Genomic DNA, 26,294 nt, shown 5'->3' with positions numbered 1-26,294 from the left:
TGAAACATGATTTGGGCTTCCACTCCCTGCTACTCGGTTTCCACTCCTCTCAGAGATTCATTTTCCATCCCCTGCCTCACATCCAAATTTGAGAAGAATCCATACTCTTCTATTTGTGACCACATTAACTCCATTTCAAAAGTGGATTTCCTGGGGCCAGCCCTGTGGTGTGGTGGTGAAGTTCGCACGCTCTGCTTCAGCAGACTGGGATTTGCAGGTTTGGATCCTGGGTGCGGACCTATACACTGCTCATCAAGCCATGCTGTGGCGGCATCCCACATACAAAATAGAGGAAGATTGGCACAGATGTTAGCTCAGGGTCAATTTCCTCAAGCAAAAAGAGGAAGATTGGGAACAGATGTTAGCTCAGGGCCAATCTTCCTCACCAAAAAAAAAGGGGGGGGGGCGGAATTTCCATACACAGAGCATTCTGAAACTGATATCCAAGGCAAAAGTTTTCTTTGCAGAATGCTGGCTTTCTCAGATTTGAGTAATTTGGCTTCTTTTACACTTTTTTTAATTGCAGTCACATTGGTTTATAACATTATATAAAATTTCAGGTGTATGTCATTATATTTTGACTTCTCTATAGACTGTATAGTGTTCACCACCTAAAGTCTAGTTGCCATCCATCACTATCCACATGCGCCCCTTTACCCCTTTCATCCTCCCCCCACAAGTAATTTGTCTTTTTAAAAATGTGGTTGATGTTTTAATTCCAGCATCAGTAGCCTGCTAAGCCTGATGTCTCTCCTCTGCAAGAGGCATTTTGTGGCCTCATGGGAGTCTGGGCCCTCAGAAGAGTGAGCACCAGCATTCCTTCTCCTCACCTTCCTGTTCTGAGCCATAGTGTCCAGTCACGTTACGAGGAGTCTAAACGATGGTGTAGAATACACAGATATCATTTACACCAATGACAATGAGATTAAGCCAAAAATTGACTGTTTTTGAATTGTACCTTTTCCACATTTGCATTCAAGCTGTGAGCTCAGTTTGTACTCCCAGCTCTAAGCAGCCTTACTCTAGCTCCAAGGGTGTCAGCTTCCCATGTGTGATCTATGATTGCATTGTGGTCTGACATACAGAACATTCACGTCTCAAAACCAAATTGGCTGCACGAAGTTAAGTATTCTATAAAATTGAGCCCTGGTTATTACTTTTAAAATCTGCAGTGGCAATATTTAACGTTCACTGAAAGGAGGATTATGTAAGATTGATAGGCAAAACAGTACGTTGATTTGGTTAGCAAAAACATTTTGATAGAACGGATTTATTCTTCATCAATGCAAAGCCATGTGCAATTTGCCTAAGATAGATCTCTGGGAACCCCTGAAAGGTGAAAGAAAAGAGCTATATTAAAGAGCTTTCAAATTTTGCCTGTCCCTGAATATGAACGCTCACCCAGAGGAAAAGTTAATGATTTTTTTAAAGGGGTGGGAGCACAGACTCCCTTGTCTCTCTCCAGATTTACCAAAAGCAGCCTCGTGGACTAAGAAGAGTAAAAGGAGCTTCTTTTCCAGAGGTCTTATCTAGGAGTATGCAGAGTGCCAGATTTCTTCTTGGAGTAGACACAATTTACGTGAAACCACATCAGGAACAAAATGAAAAGTTTTTATTGCGAGTTTATTTTTTAAATAGAAATTTATAAAATGTTTAGTTTACTCCTCAACTTATCTCCCTTTTTCAAAATCTTTAAGGGCAATTATTGGCCCAGGCTCTATTTATTTGTAATTGACACATTCTTAAAATACAACCCAATCAAAAAGAGATGTGCCCTTTAAGGAAAATGCAGGTCAGGGGCAGACCTACCACAGAGGCAAACAGAAATTTCCGCCTGCTGTCAAGCCAAGAATGTTTCCATAGATTTAGTTTCACCTTCATAGCCTTTTCTTCAGTTCCTCACTCCTCTCCCAACACTTTCCCCACCAAAAGAGCCTGTACACTGAGAGAACCATAGGCCATTTTATTCTTCCTTCCCTTACCTTAGACTTGACCCGGGAACAACTTCCAGGCTCCTCTTGAGGTAATTTAACCTTGGCCCTCAAAAATGCCAACTCACCATGAAGAGAGACTCCTGGACTCTGCAGCCACGGACCCTTGACCCATGGGCTTATTTGAGAAGCATAAATTTAGTGCAAGTCACAATAATATTCCGGAATCTGCGCTTCTCCAGGCTCCCCCACCCCCTTCCTAGACACACATTTCTTCATTTTAGAGGCTGAGTCCAACCTCTGAATTAGGGAACATTTTCTGAATTGGTGACTCAGCCCATTTTCTGTCTAGTATTATCAATTCTCAACTTGCTTAGTTCCTTTATTTGAAATGGCATAAAGATATTGCTCATAGTTTCGTTATTTCTATTTTGGCCAGTTTGCTGGTATTTCTTTAAAAAAAAAAAAAAAAACTCCAGGAAAAAATAGTACTTCCTGGTATGTGAGAGGGCAAACAAGAGTTTCTCTTTTTATTTTGCCAACCAGCTTTTGGCCACTTTTGGGCTGAGGTAGTTAGAACTTCCTGGCGGAAACAGAGATAGGAACGCAGGACGGAAGAGGCAGTTCTGAAGACCTTGCCCCCATCCTCTTCATGCCTATTGAGTGAGATAACCAATTCCCAAATCCTGGAGAAGGCTGCCATTTTCTTCCTGGGGTCCCAGAAGAAGTCCTAGCTATATGGCCACCCATTGGTAGCTTAAACCAAAATCCTGCCTTTTAGAAATTATAGATGGCAAAGTCAAAGGAAAGGACCTTTTTTCTCTCCAACAATCTGCCAACTACTTAGTAGATTACAAGAGAGCCGCAGCTCGGAGAGCTTTATGTCTGCTAAGATCTTCACAAAGACTGTAAATTGCCTTAAAAGAGGAACTGACTGATTGAATATATTTAAAGGTAAGATTCTTTTTTTGAAACTCTGAGAGGAGGAATGAGATGAATTTCCATCTCTTTCAGGAAAGCCTACCTAAGTGAATTTTGATCCGTGAAGTTTAAAAAACATGGGTTAGACTTTTCTACCTAACTCTGCAAATTCCTAGATCTTTCTTAAACCACATTATTAAATAGTATAAAATAAGTGAAAAAATTGTGGTCCTTCCTCCCTTTTGAGCACTACAGTTTATCTTTTTGGAAGGCACGGCTGCTACCATCAACGCTATGCACTGAGTATGTTGAGGCAGCTCCATACAATGGTGTGTCATATCCATGCTAACGGAAGCCTCAGATAAACGTCCTTCCATATAGTCAGCTTATTAGAGTACTTGAGGAAGGCAGATTTCAATTACAGTCTTCAGTTATAGTCTCTTAGCTCAGACTTAAATTGTCCAGCATCTAGAGAGAGGGAAGAGGCGCCCACACATCCGTGCAAATTCATTTTGATTGGATTGAAATGAAGGTGGGTAGCCATTGCTTTGGGGCTGTCTTCCCCTTCCAGAGAGCTGCCTGCTAAGGAACCCACTGGCACCCAACGATGCTACCGCTGTTCATTGTCTGGCCATGGGGATAACTATTTTGGACATCACTGAGGATGTCTGGAATTAGTTGGTGTCTAAGTGCATGGCTTTTCTTTTTCTTTGTGTTAAGCTGGCTTCAAAAATGGACTGTCACAGTCTTCTGCTCTTAGAGGTTAGCAGTGAACTTTAAAGGGCCCTCCATTTCTTGATTTTTGGACTATAGCACCCACTTGATCCCAGAGCTCATCATTTCATTGAGAGAAAAAAAGGGAGGATTTTGCTTTGGTTTTTATTTATGTTTTCATCTTGCCACTTCAGCTTTTACTGTAACAAAGGTCTCTGTAAACATCATAGAAAAGGCCCTATGGTCTTGCCCAATATTTAATAAGTTCCTATAGAATATATCAATTATATGTACAGTCTAAGGGTTTAAAAATTGTTTTCCCTATCCTTTTTCTTTTAAAAGAGTAAATTCAGAGGTATCCTGACAAAAATAAAGTAAAATGATTGTAAGAATATTAGGATACAAAGTATATACTGATATATATATATATATATATATATATATATAATTCCTTACTCTTACTATAAAATACCTTTTGTTGATTCCAAGATACTGTCAATGCACTATCAATTCACAGACAGTTTTACGGGAAGTAGAAATAACCACATCAAATATATGCATCCCTAATACATAGCTGTTGGCTACATCCAAAATTCAGAAAATACACTGTGAAAAGGTGGGTGTCTTAAACTTCAGGCTGTATGATATTTTTTCGAAAATGGAGGAATTGCCTCAGTTAATGTAGAAAGCATTTAAGCCAGTCCTTTCCACAAAGGAGCATTTACTGTAATAAAATTTCACTTCACGGAGCACCTCCCTCCCTCCCCACAAATCCACCCCAAGTTATGCCTTTTCATTTTCCTATTTTCTAATACATTTACAAATGAAAGGAGCCCAGAGCTTCAAATACCTTTTTCTAGCTCTTCTTTAAACATATTCTGGCACCTACCTATAAAATTATATTGACCTGATGCAGTACCACTGAAGACAAAGATGGTCGCATTTTGGCTTTTGCGGGAAAAGAAGAGGTGGGGGTGCTAGCATGCCCGCCGCGCCTGAGGGATGGGGCAGACTGGGAATCATGCTGCTGTCTGAAGCTGCTGAGAAGGGCCGTTTTCCAAACGCAGTAGCGCCCCCACGCGGCAGAACACCCCAGAAGGCGCAGAGGCAAGACAGGTGCTGATCCCGGGCCATTTATGTCTCTGCTCTTTCCACACTCAGGAGCACGAGTATGTTTGACATGCGGTGTGAGGAGGAGGCCGCGGTGCAGCCGCACAGCAGGGCCCGCCAGGAGCAGCTGCAGCTGATAAATAACCAGCTGCGGGAAGAGGACGACAAATGGCAAGATGTGAGTGCTGGGCAAGGCTGCGGGCAGCGGGGAGGCTGCCCAGCACAATGGGTTAGAGGCCGTTTGGAGCAGAAAATCAGGTGGGGTGGGTAGACTTGGAGGAGAAAGCTATGCAGGTGAAGGGAGCCCTTAGAGGATTTCAAACAGTGACTCAGTAAATGTGGGAAATTAAAGGAGGTTTAATAGCAACATGAAGGGTGAGGAGTGAATGATGCAGACATGTAATTGGCAAGTACCCTTGCTAGAAGGCTGGCCACAAAGGAGAGGGGAGTGGGAGAGAGACAGCTGGCATGGGTTGTAGAATTGAAGATGCACTGTCTTTTGAGATTATATGTTTGAAATTGATAATGATGATGACAATGATAATTGCCAACATTGAAAGTGTACCAATCCCAGAAACTATTCTAAGTGCTTTGCATGGAATTCATTTAATACTCTTAGTAACTCAGTGAACTAGCAACTGTTATCATCCTCAGTTCCACAGATGAGTCCCAGAACAGCTAAGTAACTTAGCCGAAGCCACACAGCCAGTGAGTGAGAGAGCCAGGATTAGAACTAGGGAAGGAAAGCTCAGGGCCTGAGGAGGGCCTTAAGATTGTTTGTGTGCTGAAAGCAGAGAGCCAGGGCAGGAGAAGAGCTTGAAGATGGGGAGGAGATGGGGAGAGTGCATCATTGCATTAAATTCTCACAAGGCGCTCTGAGATAGTTGTCACAAACTTGACTCTCCCATTAGGCAAAAAAGTTAACTTCTCCAAGGTTGAGAAAATGTGGTAATAACTATGTCTACAACATATTGAGCACCTATGTGTGCCTGGCACCTTGTATGCACTATCCCATTCAATCCTCACAACAGGCTTGTAAGAGTCGTTATTATCGTCCTTATTTTAGAGATGAGGAAACTGAGGTACAGAAAGGCTAAGAAACGTGCCTGAGATTCCAAAGTGTGGTAGAGATGGAGCTAGGATTATTTGCCGTAGCTGCCATCCTGCCCATCTGACCTGAATTGTAACTCTTTGTCTTTGTGCTGTAACTGCCTGTAGGATTTGTGGGGAGGCTGCTTTAAGGATCAAATGAATTCATCCATATGGAATCGTCGGTTCTGTATGACCCCAAAGCCAATTTTTTTCTGCCTTTACTTCCTTCTCTGAGGAAATCGTGTAGGTCTGTGGTTAATTCCTACCATTCTGTTGTCAGCAGGTTCCTTCACAATGCAGAGGTCATAAATAGCGAGACATGAAGTTTCTTACAATACCCTGTGAGGCAATACTTTAAAATTTGTAACCTGGAATATGATTGCAAATTTCACATTGCCATGTTTAAGTAAATGTGCTGCCCTTCTGTGGATAATGTAGATATATCTGAAGGTTTCCCGCCTTGTGAGGCATTCCTGTTCCAGCCAGGCGTGCATCGGATTGTGTGGGAATGCCCTCGCCTATGCCTGGCTTCTAGGCAGTGCTAACTAAACTCTGAGGAGTAGGCATAGAGTTACGTGCAAACCTGAATAAGCATGTTCTATCTCCCTTTCCCACCCCCACAGGACCTGGCTCGTTGGAAGAGCCGTAGAAGAAGTGCTTCTCAGGACTTAATCAAGAAAGAGGAAGAAAGGAAAAAAATGGAGAAATTACTGGCTGGCGAGGATGGGACAAGGGAACGAAGGAAAAGCATCAAAACCTACAGAGAAATTGTTCAAGAAAAGTGGGTTCTTTCTGTTGTTGTTTAACGTATGATATTATCTAGATGTGCTTTTTCTAACAGTTGTTGGCTATTACAAAGGCTCTGACACCAATATTATACACTCCCCGTGCTGTCCCTTCAGCTCTATCTGGGTTCCTACCCAGGTCGTCTTTGCAGTTTTTGTGACTGTTGGCTTTGTTCTTGCTTCCCCCCATGCCCATCCTGTAGAGAGCGGAGAGAGAGGGAGTTGCATGAGGCGTATAAGAACGCACGGTCCCAGGAGGAGGCTGAGGGGATCCTTCAGCAGTACATCGAGAGGTTCACCATCAGTGAGGCTGTTCTTGAACGCTTGGAGATGCCAAAAATTCTGGAAAGAAGCCATTCAACAGAGCCAAACTTATCCTCCTTCGTGGACGACCCCAACCCCATGAAATACCTGCGGCAACAGTCACTGCCTCCACCTAAATTCACTGCCACTGTGGAAACCACCATCACTCGTCCCAGCGTTCTGGATACCAGCATGTCAGCAGGCAGTGGGTCTCCAAGCAAAACTGTAACTCCCAAAGCAGTGCCTATGCTGACGCCCAAGCCTTACTCCCAGCCCAAAAACTCTCAAGAGGTTCTGAAGACCTTTAAGGTACGCTGAGTTCCTTAAGAGTAGAACCAAAATTGAACTCCAGGTAGTCAATGGAAAGAAGCAGCTTGACTCAAGAAAATGCAATTATTTCTGTCAAATGAAAGCAAAATGTGTTAACATTTACAATTGAGAAGTTTGTGTGTCTCAGGACACTTGGTTTGCAAATGGTTAAAGGGTCATGTTCCCCTCAATTCCTGTTGTTAATTCTGATGGACTCCAATGAGATTGATAGTCGAGTCACCTCCATGAGCAAAGTCTATTTTCTAGTTTGACATGATGGCATGGTCTCTCTATTGTAGTCGTAACAAACCCTAATTTAGTAATACCCTATGTATCTACAGCTATCTGGAGGTATTGCCAACTCCTCAAAACAAAATTTTAATTGTCTTTGGTTTAAATAGAAGTATACACAGCTGTCTCTCTTTTAGGAAGAAAAGGACATTATATCCAAAAAGATGCTACAATTGATGAAAAAATAATGCAAGGAACACATGGAAACATGAGAGGGACTTGGTCCTCAGATGAAACAGATTTTTAAAATATTTTTAAGTGGGAAAAAACCAGATTTTTTTCTTTTTTACCAATGAATGTGTAAAATAATGTTCCAGAACCAAAGAACCTATAACAACCAAACATCTTTTCACTTTCTCAAATTCTAGTATTTTCCCTCATGTCGTGAGGAAGCTCTTTATCCCTTGTCTTAAGCTCTATTGACTTACAAAGAAAAATCAGTTCTCATTGTCCCTGCACACCACATGGGTTCCTAATGGAAGACAGAGGTGGAATTCCTCACTGGGAGACAGGGACATGAGACTGAAAAGAAAGTTTGCTTAATTAAACTAACTGAGCAATGTGATGTATCTTCCTGTTGAATTTCAGAGGGAACCAAACCACACTTTCTGACTTTTGCTTAAATAACTCTGAATATAGCTTAAAAATCTGTGCCTTAGGCTTTGGTAGAACAAAAGGAAAATGTCCTGGCTGTCTCATCTGGGTTCAATTTGAGATGTTTGCCCTTGAAAGGCGGGGGCTGTGTCTTAGTTGTTCACAGCTTCCTCCTGAGAGCCTGACATGGGTGCCCAGGACATGGTAAGCGCTCAGCAAGTGTTTACTGAATAAATACATTAATTTTCCCTGAGAAGATGAGCTACTCATCATGCAGGCTCACCCACACACAGATACGCATGTGCCCAAGCAAGCTCAGTAACCCACCTAAGTACCACGGCAGCCCTCCTTCACCTGGAGCCCACTGCAATGAACTGTCTGTGACAGTCCATCAAGGAAGGTTTGATGTTGAGGTGGCCCAGAGCGGGGGTAGGGAAATACATTTCTTTAGCTTGGTATCCAAGGCATCTGATCAGATAATCCAGATGTCCACTTCCCCTCCTTTATATAAATAGTGCCATGGGATCATTTAAACAGAAGAAGTAGGATAGAAAACTTCATAGCAAGACTTTGCCCCTGAGAAAACGAGTCCCTTACCATTGTGGCAAGATGGTGTAGAGGCCTCAGGAAGAGCATTCATGGAGGGGTGGATTGAGGAACCGCAGTAGACGTCCTTTTAGAGCTGGGGCTCACTCCTGACCACAATGAGCCCTTGACTCATCACAGGCCTTGATGGCTATCAGCCCTATTCACAGCTGCACCACTGAGTGGGTGGACCCACTTGTGCTCGAAGATAATATGTAAATGGGACAGTTGTTACCAGATAAATGCTAGGACAGAAGATAAGGGGGGGTGTGTGTGTGTGTGTATGTTTTTGTGGGGAGGTGGGTAGGGCACGGAGGCAGGGCATAGACTCAGTTTCCCATTGCAGCAGAATTAAGAGTAAAAAAAAGATCAAGTGAAATAGTTTAAGGAGGTGTTTTTCAAACTGAGAGTTGCCAACCGTTGCTAGCTTATAAAAGCAATTTAGTGGTTTGGAATCAGCATTTTTTTTAAAAAAAAATGAAGTAGAATAGACTATAGTAACAAAAAACAGACTGGTGCATCACAGATAATAAAGCAAGATATTATTTTGTGAAACTCCTGTTTCAGTTATATTTATGTGTGTGCTCAGTTGTGATTTGTTTCTTTCTTATGGATCACAGACAACAGAGTGTGCAAGCCGCTGGCTTAAGGCAAATAAACTATAACTAATATCTGGCCTTCCGTTATTCCTTTTGGAAGATTTTAGAAGGCCTAGAAACAGTAACAGCTAATATTTATGTACTTAAAATGTGCCAGGTACTGTTCTAAACTGTACATCTATTAATCCATAAAGTGGCTGTAATAGCACTCTCAGGGAGAGACCATTGTTATAAATTTTGCAGATGAGGAAACAGGTTGAAGATTACGTGGCTATTAAGTGGTAGAGCCAGGACTCAGTCTTAGGCCGTCCAACTGCTGGGCTTCCTCTCATAAGCATTCTCCACTTTGCCTCGAACTTCAAGACAGAGGTGCTAGATGCCTTTCAATAAGCCAGACCGCCCACTCTCTCTGCTCCTCCTTTCTTGCTTCACTGGTTTCCCTAGATATGGGTGCAAAACAAAAAATATTTTAATGTGCATTGGCCTTTTTTGTTGAAAACACTTGGATTGTAAAGTTAACTAGAAAGAGGGATTTACTATACCATAGCATGGCATCAGGTTTCCTGCCCTCCATGATAGCATCAAAAGAAGTACCCATTGCCGCCTACCACCACAGGATAACCTGTGAAATATTCCCCATCCGAGGGGGGTTCCACCTAATTTATATATTAACCAGAAAAAAATCCTGAAGATTGTGGAATAGCAATCAGAACTTAAATGAAAAATTACTGGAACCCAAACATGTGGCATGTATTTATACGTAAGATTCCCTGATTGGCCAGACTTTAAAATAGAAGCACACCCTAAGTAAGACGAACATGAAATGTAATCTTAAGTGAAGTGACTTTAGATGAGAAGGCCAACAACCTTTCAAAGAGGCCCTGAAAGGTGGCATTTATAGGAGCCCTAATTTCTAAAACCAATTGAAGTGTATGAGAGACCTTATTCTTTGTTGGACTCTGATTATTAAATGCTAATGTTTTAAGGTGATTCTGAATGTGTTATTTTCTTATAGTCTTTCATTGGGGAATAGCATGTGTTTTGTTCTTTCTGGTTTTTATAGGTAGATGGGAAATTCAACATGAATGGAGAAATGGTTCATGGCGATGAGGAGGAGAAGGAAAGAGAGTGTCCCACAGTGGAGCTGGCCCCCTCGTTAACCAAATCCCAGATGTTTGAAGGTGTGGCCAAAGTGCATGGGTCCCCCGTGGAGCTGAAACAAGACAGCAATAGCATCGAGATCAACATAAAGAAGCCAAATTCTGTTCCCCAAGAACTGATGGTAAGAACCAAACTTTTTTTCCTCTTTGGGATAATTCCATTGTGAAAGAATCTGTTTTAAAACGTAAGTAGGTCTTGGTGGCAATCGTTTCTTTTTATGTGGGTGTGTCAGCTTGCAAGGGCTGCCACAACAAAGTACCACAAACTGAGTGGCTTAAACAGAAATTAATTGTCCTGCAGCCCTGCTGTCTAGAAGTCCAAAATCAAGTTGTGTGCAGGGTTGGTTCCTTCTGTTGGCTCTGAGCCTTCCATGCCTCTCTGCCAACTTCCGGTGGTTGCTAGCAATCTTTGGGGTTCCTTAGCTTGTAGCTGAATCACCCTGATCTCTGCCTTCACTTTACCTGGTGCTGTCCCTGGGTGCTTGTCTGTATCAAAATCTCTCCTTTTTATAAGGACACCAGTCATACAGATTAGGGGTCCGCTCCACTCCAGGATGACCTCATCTTAACTCATTAGCTCTGCAACAATCCTATTTCCAAATAAGGTCACATTCTGAGTTACTGGGAGTTACCACTTCAACATATGAATTTGGGGTAGAGGGACACAATTCAACCCTCACAGTGGGTGTAATAAAAGGAACAATATAAATTATAAATAAGAAAAACTTTTCTTGTCTTCACATTATTGATGTCTAGTGTTATAGAAAAATAAACCTCTAAAATAGCTTTTTTTCTGTTTGTTCAGGACTCATCAGACTTTTTGATACAATTTGAAAATAACTGATGCTCTTAGTACCTGACTTTCTGTCCTTGACCATATGTAGGAAAGGGTATCTTTCTTACTAGTTAAAAAAACCAAAAACGTTTAGAATCAAACTGATTTTTAATTAGCTTAGCCCTCTTAAATTCAGAGTAATTGGAAACACTATTGAATGGCCAAGCTGAAAAATGTAGGATAATTCAAGAACAGCAAAAAAAGGAACACTCAAAATAATAACATTATATTTGCCACCCTGGAGGGGCATCAGGATCCAGATGACGCTTTCTTAGGTCTCACACCAGAAAGCCTCATGCTGGTTTTGCTGATCAAACCCAAACTTTCACTATCACAGGTGCAGCCCAGTTTTTGAGTTGCAAGCTGGACTCTGTTCAACCTCATTTGTCCTCACCAGAGGCTGATTTCTGCCATTTTAATTTATAGTGTTTGGGTTGGAATTTTAAAGGATGGAGAGAACTGTCAAGATTTTACCCTGAATCCCTAGAGAGGTTTGAAAGACTTGTCTCCCAGCTCCAGGGCTGTTAGATGACGCAGCTAGCGAAACCCACCCAGTGGGCTAGATATTCTTGTTCTTATCTCTGGGATTTGTCTTTTGAAGAATAAAATGTTTTCTCAGAGGAGTTGAGAGGACATAATTCTTCCCCACAGTGCTCAAGCCCTATGAAAGAGATTCAAATTGGAATAGACCAGAATAACTTCCTCGCCATGGTAACATGTTTGCTGGTCTCCAGGAGCAAAGATCCAGGCAAATGCTGTGTCTGTCAGCCTGGAATTTAACTTCACTTTTTATTTGTATAAATGTTACAGTTTCTGCAGAGTTCTTACAGATTCTCGTGAGGTGGAATGTTGAGGTCTGTGTGCGAACTTTACTGGTAGAGTCAATATTAACTTATGCTCTTAAATTTAAATTAGAAGTTACCCAAATTAATTAGACATTACAGTAGTGGAATTGCTTTTCTGGGACAGTTAGTAATTCTGTTCTTATTTCCCTTTTGCCACACTTAATGATGAACATTTTCTATAAGTTCCCTTCATAAATAACCTTTCCATTCCTCAGTTTGGTTACTCTGTCTATCAGGTCACAGGCCCTTTGCACATACTGTTGAGCACGGTTCTTTCTCACTGTACTGTGGAAAAGCAACAGTGTGGGTGCCATGCTTGTCCCACGACACTGGCCATATAACAGAGGTGCACAGGGCTAACTCAGTCCTAGTGGATTCATTATAAGAACAAATCCTGAGGGCTCTGCTATCAGGCACACATCTGTTCTCTACCTCTCACCAGTTCTGCCCTCTGACCATCTTGTTGTTAGAATTTGTGGGAAATCCTGCCTTTGGCTGAATAGATTTTATTCCTGACAGAAGTTAAAGGAATAAATGAAGAGACCAGATGGTATAAGGCCTAAACCTCCTAAACCAACTATTTAATCGCTCGTATTCTAAGCTTTTAGCCCTTTGGAGGAAAAAGCTTTACCCATCCTGCATGGAGACCTATTGCGTTAAGTACAGAACTCCTAAAACAGAAGAAAAGGGGTTTTTGCTTGTTTTTTAGAGCAGTAAAACCTCCCTTAAAAATATACTCATTCTTGGGGCTGGCCCAGTGGCATAGTGGTTAAGTTTGTGCACTCTGCTTTGGTGGCCCAGGGTTCACAGGTTTGGATCCCAGGTGCAGACCTATGCACCATTCATCAAGCCATGCTGTGGTGTCATCCCCTATACAAAATAGAGGAAGATTGGCACTGATGTTAGCTCAGGGCTAATCTTCCTCAGCAAAAAGAGGATGATTGGCAATGGATGTTAGCTCAGGGCCAATCTTCCTCACCAAAAAAAATATATATATGTGTATATTTTTCCAGGCCTTTTCCACCTAACAGTAGTTGTACTGCTAAACTCCCTAAAGGCAAAGAGAAGATAGATTGAAAGATTGCACATTGATTACATATCCCCAAAAGTATCTTGTTTTAAGAGAAGCAAAATTAGATGATCTGAAAGAAATCACATTATTTCAGAAGTTTATACAGTGTAACAAGGAAACCCCCAAACAAAAGGTGGCCTTGTGGACTTTCTTCTCAGAAACCAGCCTGATCCCGGGCATCCTCAAGATGCAGATCCAAACTCGTGGAAAAGCCTGGGACCCTCTTCCTCTGTGTCTCTCTTCCTCGGAAACGCTGCCTAGTTTGGAATAATTTCTAGTTTAGTAAACCCTAGTGGTTCGAATAGATCATAACCTTTATTTACCCTGTCTCTAGGACTTTAGGCTCTTGAATTAATTATGGCAGGGGCTATTACATGATTTTCTGGGTAGATAACTACCTGTGTGTGTCTCTTAGACCATAAGCCAAGTTGTTAGCTGTTCTGCACAAAATTTTGGCTCATTTACTAAAACACTCTTCATACTCGCTTACAACTTATGACACCAAAAGTTTTCCATTCAGAATGTTACCCCAAGGGTCATTTTAAAAGGATCTCTTCTCCAATAAACCTGCTCCTCGTTTTACTTCCTTCTCCACATTCCAAGAAAAGCATTTCTTGACTGTGTGCCAGCCAGTTTATTCCTATTGAAACGGTGGAATTAATTGGTCATGACAAAATACGGCGACCAGCTTAAAACGGGGCTGTGCTTCAGAGCCTCCCAGGGCCTGAGACTGGCCGCGACCTGATTTGCTGTTTCTAATTCATTTGCCCCATTCTGTGGGGTGGTCAAAGGAATAGTGTTCTTCTTGTTAAATAGTGTCTTTCTTCTAAAAACTGCATTCCCAACAGATACACTCTTTACAGAGGAGTAGCCTCACCCACCACTAAAATGTCACAGCTCCTGCAGGGCGAGCTGGAACTGTTAAAGGGCACAGCAGCAGTGGGCAGGAGCATTAACTTAGACTGTGAGGCAGGGCAGCGTGGAAGGGTGGCCGCAAGACTCCAGGGGCAACGGGGCGAGGTTAGAGGGGCAGCCTCTTGGCCCGGCACAACCACTTTTGTGTGACATTATGTCGTCTCTTTAATTTCCTTCTACCTCACCTTTCTCATTTGAAACTCTTGGGACTGTGGACTTTAGAAATAGATCCTAAATTAGATTAGACTTGTTTTTTTTTTTATTACTCTGGCTGTATCTACTAATACCAGCAAACTCCAAATCATCCTCGGTTGAATCATCTCTAAGGTAATGAGATTGTGATAGTAATTACCTGGCCTAGGGTTGCCTGTTAACTGATAAGCATGAATTGAGGACCTACTCTGTGCCCAGTTTTTGAAATAGAAGAAGAAACTCGTAAACTTGCTTGGAAAGCAATTTTCATAAAGCAACTAGAAAAGTGTATAAAACGATATTTAATTAAGTGCTACATATTAGGGTCAGAAGACCAGAGGGGTATAAGATTGCAAAGAATAGGTAAGATCATTATAGGTTGGGGTTTTGTGTGGGATGTGGATTTTGAAACTTGACGGTAAATTTGGGATTTGCGTTGGAATGCAAAAAGGAAGGAGGCTATTCCACATGTTGCAAATAGCAGAAGCAAAGAAAGGCATGGGCAAGGTTGTGGAGCCCACAGGAGGATCCCAAGAGGTGAAGAGGGTGACTAGATGCTGTACACTCTGAGCAGAGGCCCCTTCCAGTTATCCCTGAGATATTTCCCAGTGGAAACCAGTACTTCTTTTTGCATTTGAAAATGCTGGCTCTGTAAAATCATGTTGTAGCACAAATACAGGCTCCTAGAATGTAGGACTGGAAAAAAATTTGGGAGGTCTTCTAGTCTGAGGACTAATTTATCCTATTTATTGCCCTGCAGAAAGATGCTTTATGTCTCCCTCAAAACTATTCTAATGTTTTCTAGTATTTTCCACTGTCAGCTATATTTGTATTTGAATTTTTCTTTCCACGATAGTACCAAAAATGACCGTTTCCTAAAACACCTAAAGTACTCCATGCACTAGGTCAAAGATCAAACCCCACCTGAGCAAGTTAAACTGTCTGAGCCTCAATTTATATTTAAAATAAGGAGAATAATAGTATATGCATCTGAAGGTTATTGTGAGAATTCGTTTATATGGAGCATTTACCCTGATGTCAAAGCGACTGATAGACAGAGGTGCCCTTAAATTATTTTTAATATTATCATACAGCAAATAGGAGAAAGAAAGTCACAGTATATTTTTCAGAAGCCAGAAAAGGTGATAAGGGTAAAGTTTTTTGGGTTAAAGTAAGATCGTCAAAATTACCATCTTGCACAGATGTGAATTTCAAATAAATGAAATGAATTTCTTGCTGTCTTCCAACTCAGCTTGTCAGTCGTTCCAGTTGTAATTCTCTAAGAAGCATGCAGATGTGAATAGCTTTTTCCAGAAGACGATTGCCCTTGCAGATGCTCACATGATTATTTCTGCAGCTCATTTCGCTTCTCCTATTATTCACTCTTTCCCAATTCTGGCTTTCCTCTGCCGCCTAGACCCCCAGACTCCCACCCATTGACTCTGTCACTCCTTTCCATGACTGTGGATCAGCTCCCTCTTGCCAGCTCATCCTGAATGCTGTCATGCACACCCTCCCTGCTGGCCAGCACCTCCCCACCAGGTTTGTGGCAATTCTCCCTCGTTGACCAAGGGCCAAACTCAGCTATTAGGTGTCTAAACTACTTCATCTGCTTTTCTCAAACTAAGTAACAAAGTAGGTCAGTTTTTTTCACCTTCATAAAGCTCTAGGCCTTCCCCTTGAAAATTCAGTCCTTTACTAATGTTTTCTTGATCCGGGAAAACAGACAATCAGATCTTTCTTGAAACATTTTATTTTGCAGTGAGAGCAGGGTGAAGGCATTTGAGTAGGTGCTATTTTCCTTACAACTGAGACCAACTGCAAGTTCCTTGTAGATGTCAAATGTCAACAGACATTTCTTTAGAAACTGTTTTTCCCCATCTAGAAGTAGTTGTGAGAGTGTTAGATTTTAATGCTCTTTAAAAGTCATTAAAGATATTTAGGTAGAGAGCATTTACAGATTTCAAGAAAGTACACATCACGGACTGTAAAAGGTCAAACGGAGCCCATCTTGCCTGGATTAGAGCCTCACGTTGTTGGTTTGAAAAGTTTAAGGCAAAAAGAAAAAGTTTAAGGAATGGAGAGGCTGATTCTCCATGTAGATCCTGTTTCGTCCAGTGGAAATAGATATTTGGAGATATAAAGGTGAAAGGAGAAACACGTGCATGGCCTATGTGGCACCTGGGTCATGGCGCCAAGACATAAATAGTCTGATTTTCTGGGCTCATAGGCAAATAAGTTACTCGAGACTGGAGCAGGGAATCACTCAGAGTCACAGAATAGTAGCTCAGGAAAGGACCCTGGACATCACTTCTTCCTACCTGTGGAGGTTGAATGATCAGTCCAAGTTCTTATAGCTTCTCTGTCCTAGAAACAGAACCACCCAAGCCCTAGATCTCAGGATACTCCTTGCTGTGCTGCTTCCTATTTCCAGTTCATTCTCCAATGTCACTCTCTGGGCCAGTCCACCAATGAGATTCCTGTTAAAATGAACAGCCAGATGCCAGGTAGATTTTATGGCGAGACTGTGTCCCTCTCAAGCCAGGAAACTGCCACCTCCCACCCGTGGCCTCAGGGCTGAGTCTGGCACCAGAGCCGGTTTGGATGGTGTTCTCAGTCGAGGGGAAGCCAACTCCTGGCTTAGGTCTCTGGAACTGTTCTGTGGTCTCATTCACTCATGTCCAGGGATCTGTTTTTATTTACTTGTTTTCACCTTGAGACAGTGTTACCGACTGGAGAAGGGAAGAGCTCTCCTCTGTTTGGCTGTAACCAAAGGAAAGTATGGGTCAGAAAGTGCAAGGCATGTTTGTTTCAGGCAAACCTTTGAGTTTATCAGGATTGGTTAAAACTGCCAATTTTGAACTCATTTCCTTCCAAGTAGTGATGTGAGTACAAAAGTAACAAGCCTTCAGGGTGGAGTATCCAGACACAAGTTAATTACAGTGGCTTTGGAGATTTCCCTTGATTACATATAGTCTATATATATATTGCAGAATATAGAAAACTATAAAGAAAATATAAACTACGTCTTACTCCAGCCACTCAGAGCTTAAACTAAGATTTTTTTCAAATGTGTATCCTTTTCCTCTTTTTCTCAGTGCATATAAAATATTTTTCAAATGGGCTCATGTTATTCAAATTGTGTTGTAGCTTGCTTTTTCTCTTAATTTATCCTGAATATTTTGCTAGTAATAGCCTGATTTTGATGACTACTATGCATTTAAACTAAGCTTGACAGTATAAATTTCATAAGTAATGCGTATAACCTTTGCTTACCTAACATGGATTGCCTATCTGCTGTATGCCAGATACTCTGCTGGGCCCCTACCCCTCAGAACCTGGACTGGATTGAAAGCCCCAAGATGGGTGATGGCTGGGGGCAGTTTGGGAAGCCACCCTGCGAAGCAGAGACTTAGCTAAATTGCCTCCTGTCTTGAGAGATTCCAGAGAGTTCTCATCTTTTGAAGAATACATGGATAAGAAGTAGAATGGAAAGAAGGAGATAGAAAGGGTGAGAAGGAAAGTGAATGGAAAAGACAGTTTGAATCGTTTCAGCAGTGAACTTGGCATTCTCAGGTTTCTTCTCTTCTTATCAATCAAAACCTTTAAATACTTGGGGACAACTTGGAGGTGGATGTGACTCCAAGCCCAGATGATGGAGCACGGAGGTTTCCAGCACAGGGCAAGTTTCCCCCTCTCCTTCCTACTCTCAGTGTCACCCTGGGTAAGTCACTTAGCTTCCTGGGCCTCAGATTCCTCTGTATAAAGAGAATCAATTCAGTACATACATTATGAGCTTGTTTGGGGATTAAGTGAGATAATCCATGTCAAATGCCCTAACAGTGCTGACACATGGTAAATGTGATATATATTAATTGTGGCTACAGTAACAACAGTGTGTAACCTTCCAAGTGTCATTTTAAGGGAATATAAATTGGGTCACCTGGGAGCTCAGTATTTGAGTGTTAAGCCTTATGGAAATGCATTCAGAAATGTGAGAATTCTAAAAAGTGGAAGTTCTCCATTAGTCATGTGTTAGTAAAATATTACTGGAATGCGGTGTGCTCGAAAATCATCCTTAGTAAAGTAGTGCTGGAGGATTTTGTCTCCTTTGCATTAGAAATTGGGTCTAAAGGACTTCATGAACTATCTTATTTCATTGATTCCGAGTGGCACACTTTCCACATCTAAACGTCTCTGAATAAGGATATGTCTTATAATCAATAGTGTGTCACATTTACAGACAGTGCAGTTTTTTTCTAAGTAGTACCTAAAATAATACAGGTAGCAACCGGGGTTTAATAAAATACGTCCGTTTCTTTGTTCATTTTTGGGCTGCGGAGGCTTTGGCCCAGTTTTTGTAGTTATTTAATTTTTTTTCTAGGAATTGGAGACACTGGTGTTCTCAAGAGCATCACTCATCAATATTTGACTGCAAATTTGTTTCCCAACCTCAGATAGATTTCTGTAATCTAATTCATTTGGGGAGAAACCTAAAATCAGTATTTCTGACAGTATTATATATATAAGCATCATAAAACAGAAAATGCTGTCATATGTTAATATTTTTATGTGTGAGGGGAGCACTTTGAATTATAAAATCCAACTTATTCTATTGTAATGCTAGATTGGTTGATCTTCAAATGCTACTGTCATATCAGTTGTTCATATAACAATGTAAATACACATACAACATATATATATGTATAACTTTATGTTAAAAGAGACTTCAGTTTATTTAACTATTTCCATTCATTAAGTCTCTTAAAAGGATTCAACTAAAGCTTGTTGATGTATTAAAAAGGTACAAAATCCATTAAATAATATAAATGTGATGCTTATTTCCTGCCTAGGGTTTTAAAAGTGCATTTTAATTTAATAGTATGTTCTTCCAGAATTGATACATGATTATCCATCATTAGAAAATGCCCACCTAATTATGAGGATTTCAGAACTACCCCATCTTCCAAAAGAAAAAGCACTTTTTTTTGCTGAGGAAGATTTGCCCTCAGCTAACATCTGTTGCCAGTCTTCTTTTTTTCGCTTGAGGAAGATTCAACCTGACCTAAGGGCTGTGCCAGTTTTCCTCTGTTTTGTATGTAGGTTACTGCCACAGCGTGGCCACCGATGAGTGGTGTAGGTCTGTGCCCAGGAACCAAATGGGCCACCATAGTGGAGCTCACCGAACTTAACCACTAGGCCACAGGGCCAGCCCCAGAAAAAGCACATTTTTGCCACTAGATACTATTGTAAAATCCTTTAGAAGCTTGAAAGTCTTGTTGCTTAAAGTTTGTGGGGTTTTTAATCTTAGAAAATTTGCAAATGAGTTTCATTTATTTCTTTTTTTACAGTGACTTTTTTTCCAATTTTTTTATTATGGTAAAATACACATAAAATTTACTACCTTTTTTTTTTCTGCTTTTTTCTCCCCAAATCCCCCCAGTACATAGTTGTATATTTTAGTTGTGGGTCCTTCTAGTTGTGGCATGTGGGATGCTGCCTCATCATGACCTGATGAGCAGTGCCATGTCCATGCCCAGGATCCGAACTGGTGAAACCCTGGGCCGCCAAAGCGGAGCGTGCAAATTTAACCACTTGGCCATGGGGCCGGCCCCCTAAAACTTACTATCTTAACCATTTTTAAGTGTACAGTGGCATTAAGTACATTCATGTTGTTGTGCAACCATCATCACCATCCATCTCCAGACCTCTTTTCATCTTGCAAAACTGAAACTCTGTACCCTACCTGTTAAACAGGAACTCCCATGACTCCCTCCTCCCAGGCTTTACCAACCGCCCTTCTACTGATTGTTTTTTTCTCCCCTTTCCCCCTGTGCCCAGCCTCTGCTAGCTACCATTCTACTCTCTGTTACTATGAGTTCAGCATTTTTTTCTTTTTTTTTCAGATTCCACATATAACTGAGATTGTGCAATATTTGTCTTTCTGTATCCAGCTTGTTTCACTTACTATAATGTTCTCAGGTTCATCCATATTGTCACAAATGGCAGGATTTTTTTTTTTTTTTTAAGATTTTATTTTTTTCCTTTTTCTCCCCAAGGCCCCCCAGTACATAGTTGTATATTCTTCGTTGTGGGTCCCTCTAGTTGTGGCATGTGGGATGCCGCCTCAGCGTGGTTTGATGAGCAGTGCCATGTCCACGCCCAGGATTCGAACCAACGAAACACTGGGCCACCTGCAGCGCAGTGCCCAAACTTAACCACTCAGCCACGGGGCCAGCCCCAGGATTTCCTTCTTTTTAAGGCTCAGTAATATTCCACTGTGTGTGAGTGTGTGTGTGTACATAAATATATATATATATAAACATTTGTATATATACAATTGTATATTTCTATATAATATTAATATTTATGTATAATATATAGATATTTTATATATATATATACACACACATCACATTTTCTTTATCCATTCATCCATTGACACTTAGGTTGTTTCCACATCTTGACTATTGTGAATAATGCTACAGTGAACATGGGCATGCAGGTACCTCTTCGAGATACTATTTCATTTCCTTTGGATATATACCCAGAAGTAGAATTGCTGGATCATATGGTAGTTCTATTTTCAATTTTTTGAGGAACCTCCATACTGTTTTCCATAATCGCTGTACCAATTTACATTCCCACCAACAGTGTACAAGAGTTCCCTTTTCTCCACATCCTGGACAATGCTTGTTTTCTTTTGACTTTTTGGTAATAGCCATTCTAACAGGTATGAGGTGATATCTCATTGTGGTTTTGATTTCCCTGATGATTAGTAATGTTGAGCATCTTTTCATATAGCTGTTGGCCATTTATATATCTTCTTTGTAATAATGTTTATTCAGGTCCTTTGCCCATTTTTTAATTGGGTTATTTGGGTTTTTTTGTTATTGAGTTGTAAGAGTTCCTTATATATTTTGGATATTAACCTCTTATCTGATCAGATATAGGATTTGCAAATATTTTCTCCCATTCCATAGATGGTCTTTTCATTATGTTAATTATTTTCTTTGCTGTACAGAAACGTTTTGGTTTGATATAGTCCCACCTTTTTATTTTTGCTTTCATTGCCTGTGATTTTGGTGTCAAATCCAAAAAAATCATTTCCAAGACCAATGCCAAGGAGCTTTCCTCCTGTTTTCTTCTAGGAGTTTTGTGGTTTCAGGTATTTAAGTCTTTAATCCATTTAGTTATTGATTTTTGTGTATGATGTAAGATAAGAATCCAATTTCATTTTTTTGCATGTGGATATCCACTTTTCCCCAACACCGTTTATTGAAGAGACTATCCTTTACCCATTTTATTTATTTATTTATTTTTTGAGGAGGATCAGCCCTGAGCTAACATCTGCTGCCAATCCTCTTTTTGCTGAGGAAGACTGGCCCTGAGCTAACATCCGTACCCATCTTCCTCCACTTTATAAATGGGATGCCTGCCACAGCATGGCTTGCCAAGCGGTGCCATGTCCACACCTGGCATTTGGACCAGCAAACCCCAGGCCGCTGAAGCGGAATGTGTGCACTTAACCACTGCGCCACCTGGCCGGCCCTTCCTTTACCCATTTTATATTCTTGGAGGCTTTGTCAAAAATTACTTGACTGGAAAAGTGTACATTGATTTCCGGGCTGTCTGTTCTGTTCCATTGATCTATGTGTCTATTTTTATTCCAGTATGTTACTGTTTTGATTGCTATGGCTTGGCAATATATTTGAAATGAGGAAATGTGATGCCTCTGGCTTTGTTCTTCTTGTTCAAGATCCCTGTAGCTATTTGGGTCTTTGGTTGTTCCATAGAAATTTTAGTGTTGTTTTTTCTATTTCTGTGAAAAATACTATTAGAATTTTGATAGGGATTGCATAGAATCTGTAGATCGCTTTGGGTAGTGTGAACATTTTAACAGTATTGATTTTTCTAATCCATGAAGATAAGCTATCATTCTATTTATTTGTGTCTTCTTCAATTTCTTTCATCAATGTTTTATAGTTTTCAGTGTACAGATCTTTCACCTCCTTGGCTAAATTTATTCCTAAGTGTTTTATTCTTTTGATGCTGTTGTAAATGGGAATGTTTTCTTAATTTCTTTTTCAAATAGTTGTATATTGATTTTGTATCCTTCAACTTTGCTGAATTTATTTATTAGTTTCAACAGTTTTTTGATGGAGTCTTTAGGGTTTTCTGTGCATAAGATCATGTCATCTGCAAACAGAAACAGTTTTACTTCTTCCTTTCCAATTTGGATGCCTTTTATCTTTTTTGTGCCTAATTGCTCTAGCTAGGACTTCTGGTATTATGTTGAATAGAAGTGATGAGAGTGGGCATCTTTGTCTCATTCCTGATCTTAAAGGAAAAACTTTCAGCTTTTCTCCATTAAGTATGATATTAGTTGTGAGCTTGTCAAATGTGGCGTTTATTATGTTTAGGTACATTCTTCTATACCTAATTTGTTGAGAATTTTATCATGAAAGGATGTGTTTTCTGCATCTATTGTGATGATAATATGATTTTTATCCTTCGTTTTACTAATATGGTGTATCACATTTGTTGATTTGCATATTTTGAACCATTCTTTCGTCCTTGCGTAGTTTGTCTTTAAAAAATTCAATGACAATTTCCACCAATACATTAACTTTAAAGGGCTTTCATTTTGGTTACTTGAAGGGCAAATTTTGATTTATGCATAAAATATATATCCTTATGAGAGACCCATAAAGCCACAGCTTTTAGAGAACTCATGGGGATATTTTATAAAGTATTTAATAATGCCTTTTCTGCAACCAATTTTAGTCATTATCTTAAAACCTTTTTAAATTTATGAAATATTTCATACACACTTTAAAAATTCAACTTTAGCTCTTTATAATAAGACATTATTACTAAAAAACATGATAGTCGTTAACTTATTCTCTTTGGTTGCTGAGGTATATTCTAACCAGTAATCAAGTCAACCTTTCATTTACTTTTATCAAGCAACTACTATAGTATCAGTGGGAGAAATTTGCTATTCACTGTGGAGTCAGTTGGCTCCCAATAAAGAAAATGTAAAATTACATTGATTTTGTTTTCTCATTACGGAAGTAATACATGGTCATTGTAGAACATTTTGGAATATGGAAATATATTTAAAAAGAAGAAAAATTCATTCAAAATTTAAGCACATTAAAAATGATTACTTATTAACATTTTAGGGTATTTCCTTACTGTCTTTTTTTATACATTTTTATGTATGTATTAGCAGGTATATTTGTGCATATGTAGAGCATATATAAAATATTATATTGTAGGCATCATACTTTATATACAGTTTATACTTTTTTTTTTTAAAAGATTTTATTTTTTCCTTTTTCTCCCCAAAGCCCCCCGGTACGTAGTTGTGTATTCTTCGCTGTGGGTCCTTCTAGTTGTGGCATGTGGGACGCTGCCTCAGCGTGGTTTGATGAGCAGTGCCATGTCCGCGCCCAGGATTTGAACCAACGAAACACTGGGCCGCCTGCAGTGGAGCGCGCGAACTTAACCACTCAGCCAAGGGGCCAGCCCCTACAGTTTATACTTTTTAACTTAACTTTAGGTAATAAGCATTTTCACATATCATTAACTGTTGTCCAACACACATTTTCATAACTGCATAATAGTTCCTTTTATGGGCATATGGTAATTCATTCAGCCATTACCCAATTGTTGGACATTTAGGTTACTCCAAATTCGTTAAATGTTAAAAATGTTAAAAATTCCATCAGGCATAAAACTGGCACAATTGAGGTATTGCTGAAGGACAGGAATACAAGCATAAAAGTGATAAACTGAGGTACTACCAAGAGAGATGATCACAGTGACATGCCAAGTAGATTAGACAGCAAGATCCAGATCAGAGACACCCCTTGGTGGAAGAGCAAAGGAGTAAAGGCTAAACTCAGGCCCTAGTTGTAGAAACAGAAAGGAAGAGATGGATATAAAAACTATCACATTAGAACCTTGGTAGGACTTGGCAAATAATGGACAGTTTTGAGGTGCATGTCAAGAAACACTTCAAAGACTTTAATTTCTGTGATGGGGAAACTAATGCTATAAACAGAAATCATCAGATTCGGAGGAGGGGCTTGTTTGCAGGTAACTTTTAGCATGTTGAGTGTAAGCCGTCTACCATGACACTGATGGTCAGCTCAGCCGAACTGAAGCTTTGATGGACTCTCAGGGCTGGAGATGAAAGTACAAGTCATAAGTGGACAGAGAACATAATGGTCACTCCATAGGGATAATCGATACATTTGAGGCTGGTTCAGCACAGGTGGGGGAAATAGTTGAAGTTTTTAGGGATGACCCCATATTTTGGTGTAAAGAAAAGGAATAAGAACCAGTAAGAGAAGAGGAGAGAGAGAGACAATGAGATCTGGATAATAGAGAGATGTTGAGAGTCCAGGAAAGAAGAGAACATCGAGAATAAAACCCACAATGCTAAGAGCCACAGGCGTCTATGCTGAAGACAAGCTACTGAGAGGCTGTGTGTAACCTTAAAAAAAATTCACTGGTGAAATGACCTTAAGCCAACTTTAAAGGCATTTGGAGCAAGTGGGTGGTAACTATGATTTTGAAAACTCAATGTAAAAAGAAGGAAAAAGTGGGGATGTGCATCTGAGGCAGTCAGAGGAGGGGGGGAGGTCGGGGGGGGGGGCGCGTGTACGCCCTTATAATGTGGTTCTCCTTCACAGAATGTCACCTTCCAAGAAAATCTAGCCGTTCACCATAAAGCTGCCTATGAAATAGAAAAGAGTGAATTCATGTAGGCAATTCGCCTTGTTGGCCTAATTATTACTATTCAGAAAAAAGGAAGAAAGAAATCTTTTACCTTTTAGAATCTTCGAAGGGATAATTTATTCAAAGGGGAAAATTCTTTTTCAGGCAACCACTGAGGAAACTGAACTGAACAGTCAAGAAGATGAGAATGATGGTGAAAAAACAGAAAAAGGGAATACAGAACTTGCCTCATCAGGTTTGTCTCATAACAGATTAATTTTAAGGTGAATCATGATAACTTTTAAGATATAATGGAAATAGAGTCAAGAATTTCTCCTACTGAGCCATAGAAAGGTAGGTATCAAGCTCTATAACTGGTGTGGTTGTGCTGCCACCTAGAGGCTTGCTAGGGAAATTCCGACCATGTGATTCATCTTGCTGTAAAACCACCAGCCTGTGCTTTTTTGCTACTTTGTTTTATTTTTTTTGAAAGTGTATCTCCATCATAGTAAAGAAGACTGTATTTCCCCAAATAAATAATGCTAAAAACTGAAGGCCATATATTAACACACAGTAACAGCAATAGATAAGACGTAGATGAAAAATATGTCATAAAAATAGATGCTGAGATGATAAAGCTGGTGAATAGTTTGAAAGAATAAAGTAATGCCACAAATATGGATGCTGAGTATGAATAGAGACCCACTGTTCCTTAAAGTAATGTTTCTCAATGTTTTTAACACATTTCTTCTTTTTTTTTCTTTCTGTTTTTTCTCCCGTCCCCCGACCCCCCAAGTACATAGTTGTACGTTTTAGTTGTGGGTCCTTCTAGTTGTGGCGTGTGGAACACCGCCTCAGCATGGCCTGATGAGCGGTGCCATGTCTGCACTCAGGATCCAAACCAGCAAAACCCTGGGCCACCAAAATGGAGCACACGAACTTCACCACTCGGCCACCAGGTTGGCCCCTCTTCTTTTGATAAACATAAAAACCTCTCATTCTCTGGGGCTGACCCAGTGGTGTAGGGGTTAAGTTTGCGTGCTCTACTCCGGTGGCCTGGGGTCCACAGGTTCAGATCCCCCGGTGCAGACCTAGCACCACTCATCAAGCCATGCTGTGGCGGCATCCCACATAAAATAGAGGAAGATGTTGGCAACAGATGTTAACAACAATCTTCCTCAAGCAAAAAGAGGAAGATTGGCAACAGATGTTAGGTCAGGGCCAATCTTCCTCACAGAAAACAAAAACAAAAAACCTCTCACTCTCTTCTAGTACCAAATTATTTTTAAATGGCATTTTAAAATAAATTA

At 40.4% G+C, this 26,294-nt stretch overlaps 1 protein-coding gene across 2 annotated transcripts in view; it reads left to right on the top strand.

Annotated features, from left to right (window-relative positions):
* LOC124237075 (LIM and calponin homology domains-containing protein 1-like) overlaps positions 1 to 26,294 on the top strand; it is a 309,151-nt gene that overhangs the window by 251,611 nt on the left and 31,246 nt on the right. For both annotated transcript variants that reach the window (XM_046656322.1, XM_046656321.1), the window contains 5 exons: positions 4,728 to 4,854; positions 6,392 to 6,549; positions 6,757 to 7,165; positions 10,298 to 10,516; positions 25,150 to 25,240. In XM_046656322.1, coding sequence (XP_046512278.1) covers positions 4,728 to 4,854; positions 6,392 to 6,549; positions 6,757 to 7,165; positions 10,298 to 10,516; positions 25,150 to 25,240 — 1,004 coding nt within the window. The remainder of the gene's footprint in view (positions 1 to 4,727; positions 4,855 to 6,391; positions 6,550 to 6,756; positions 7,166 to 10,297; positions 10,517 to 25,149; positions 25,241 to 26,294) is intronic.

This window comes from Equus quagga, chromosome 3 (genome assembly GCF_021613505.1).
Source record: "Equus quagga isolate Etosha38 chromosome 3, UCLA_HA_Equagga_1.0, whole genome shotgun sequence".
In the NCBI taxonomy this organism is placed as follows: Eukaryota; Metazoa; Chordata; class Mammalia; order Perissodactyla; family Equidae; genus Equus; species Equus quagga.
This window is presented reverse-complemented; position numbering and strand designations above follow the sequence as displayed.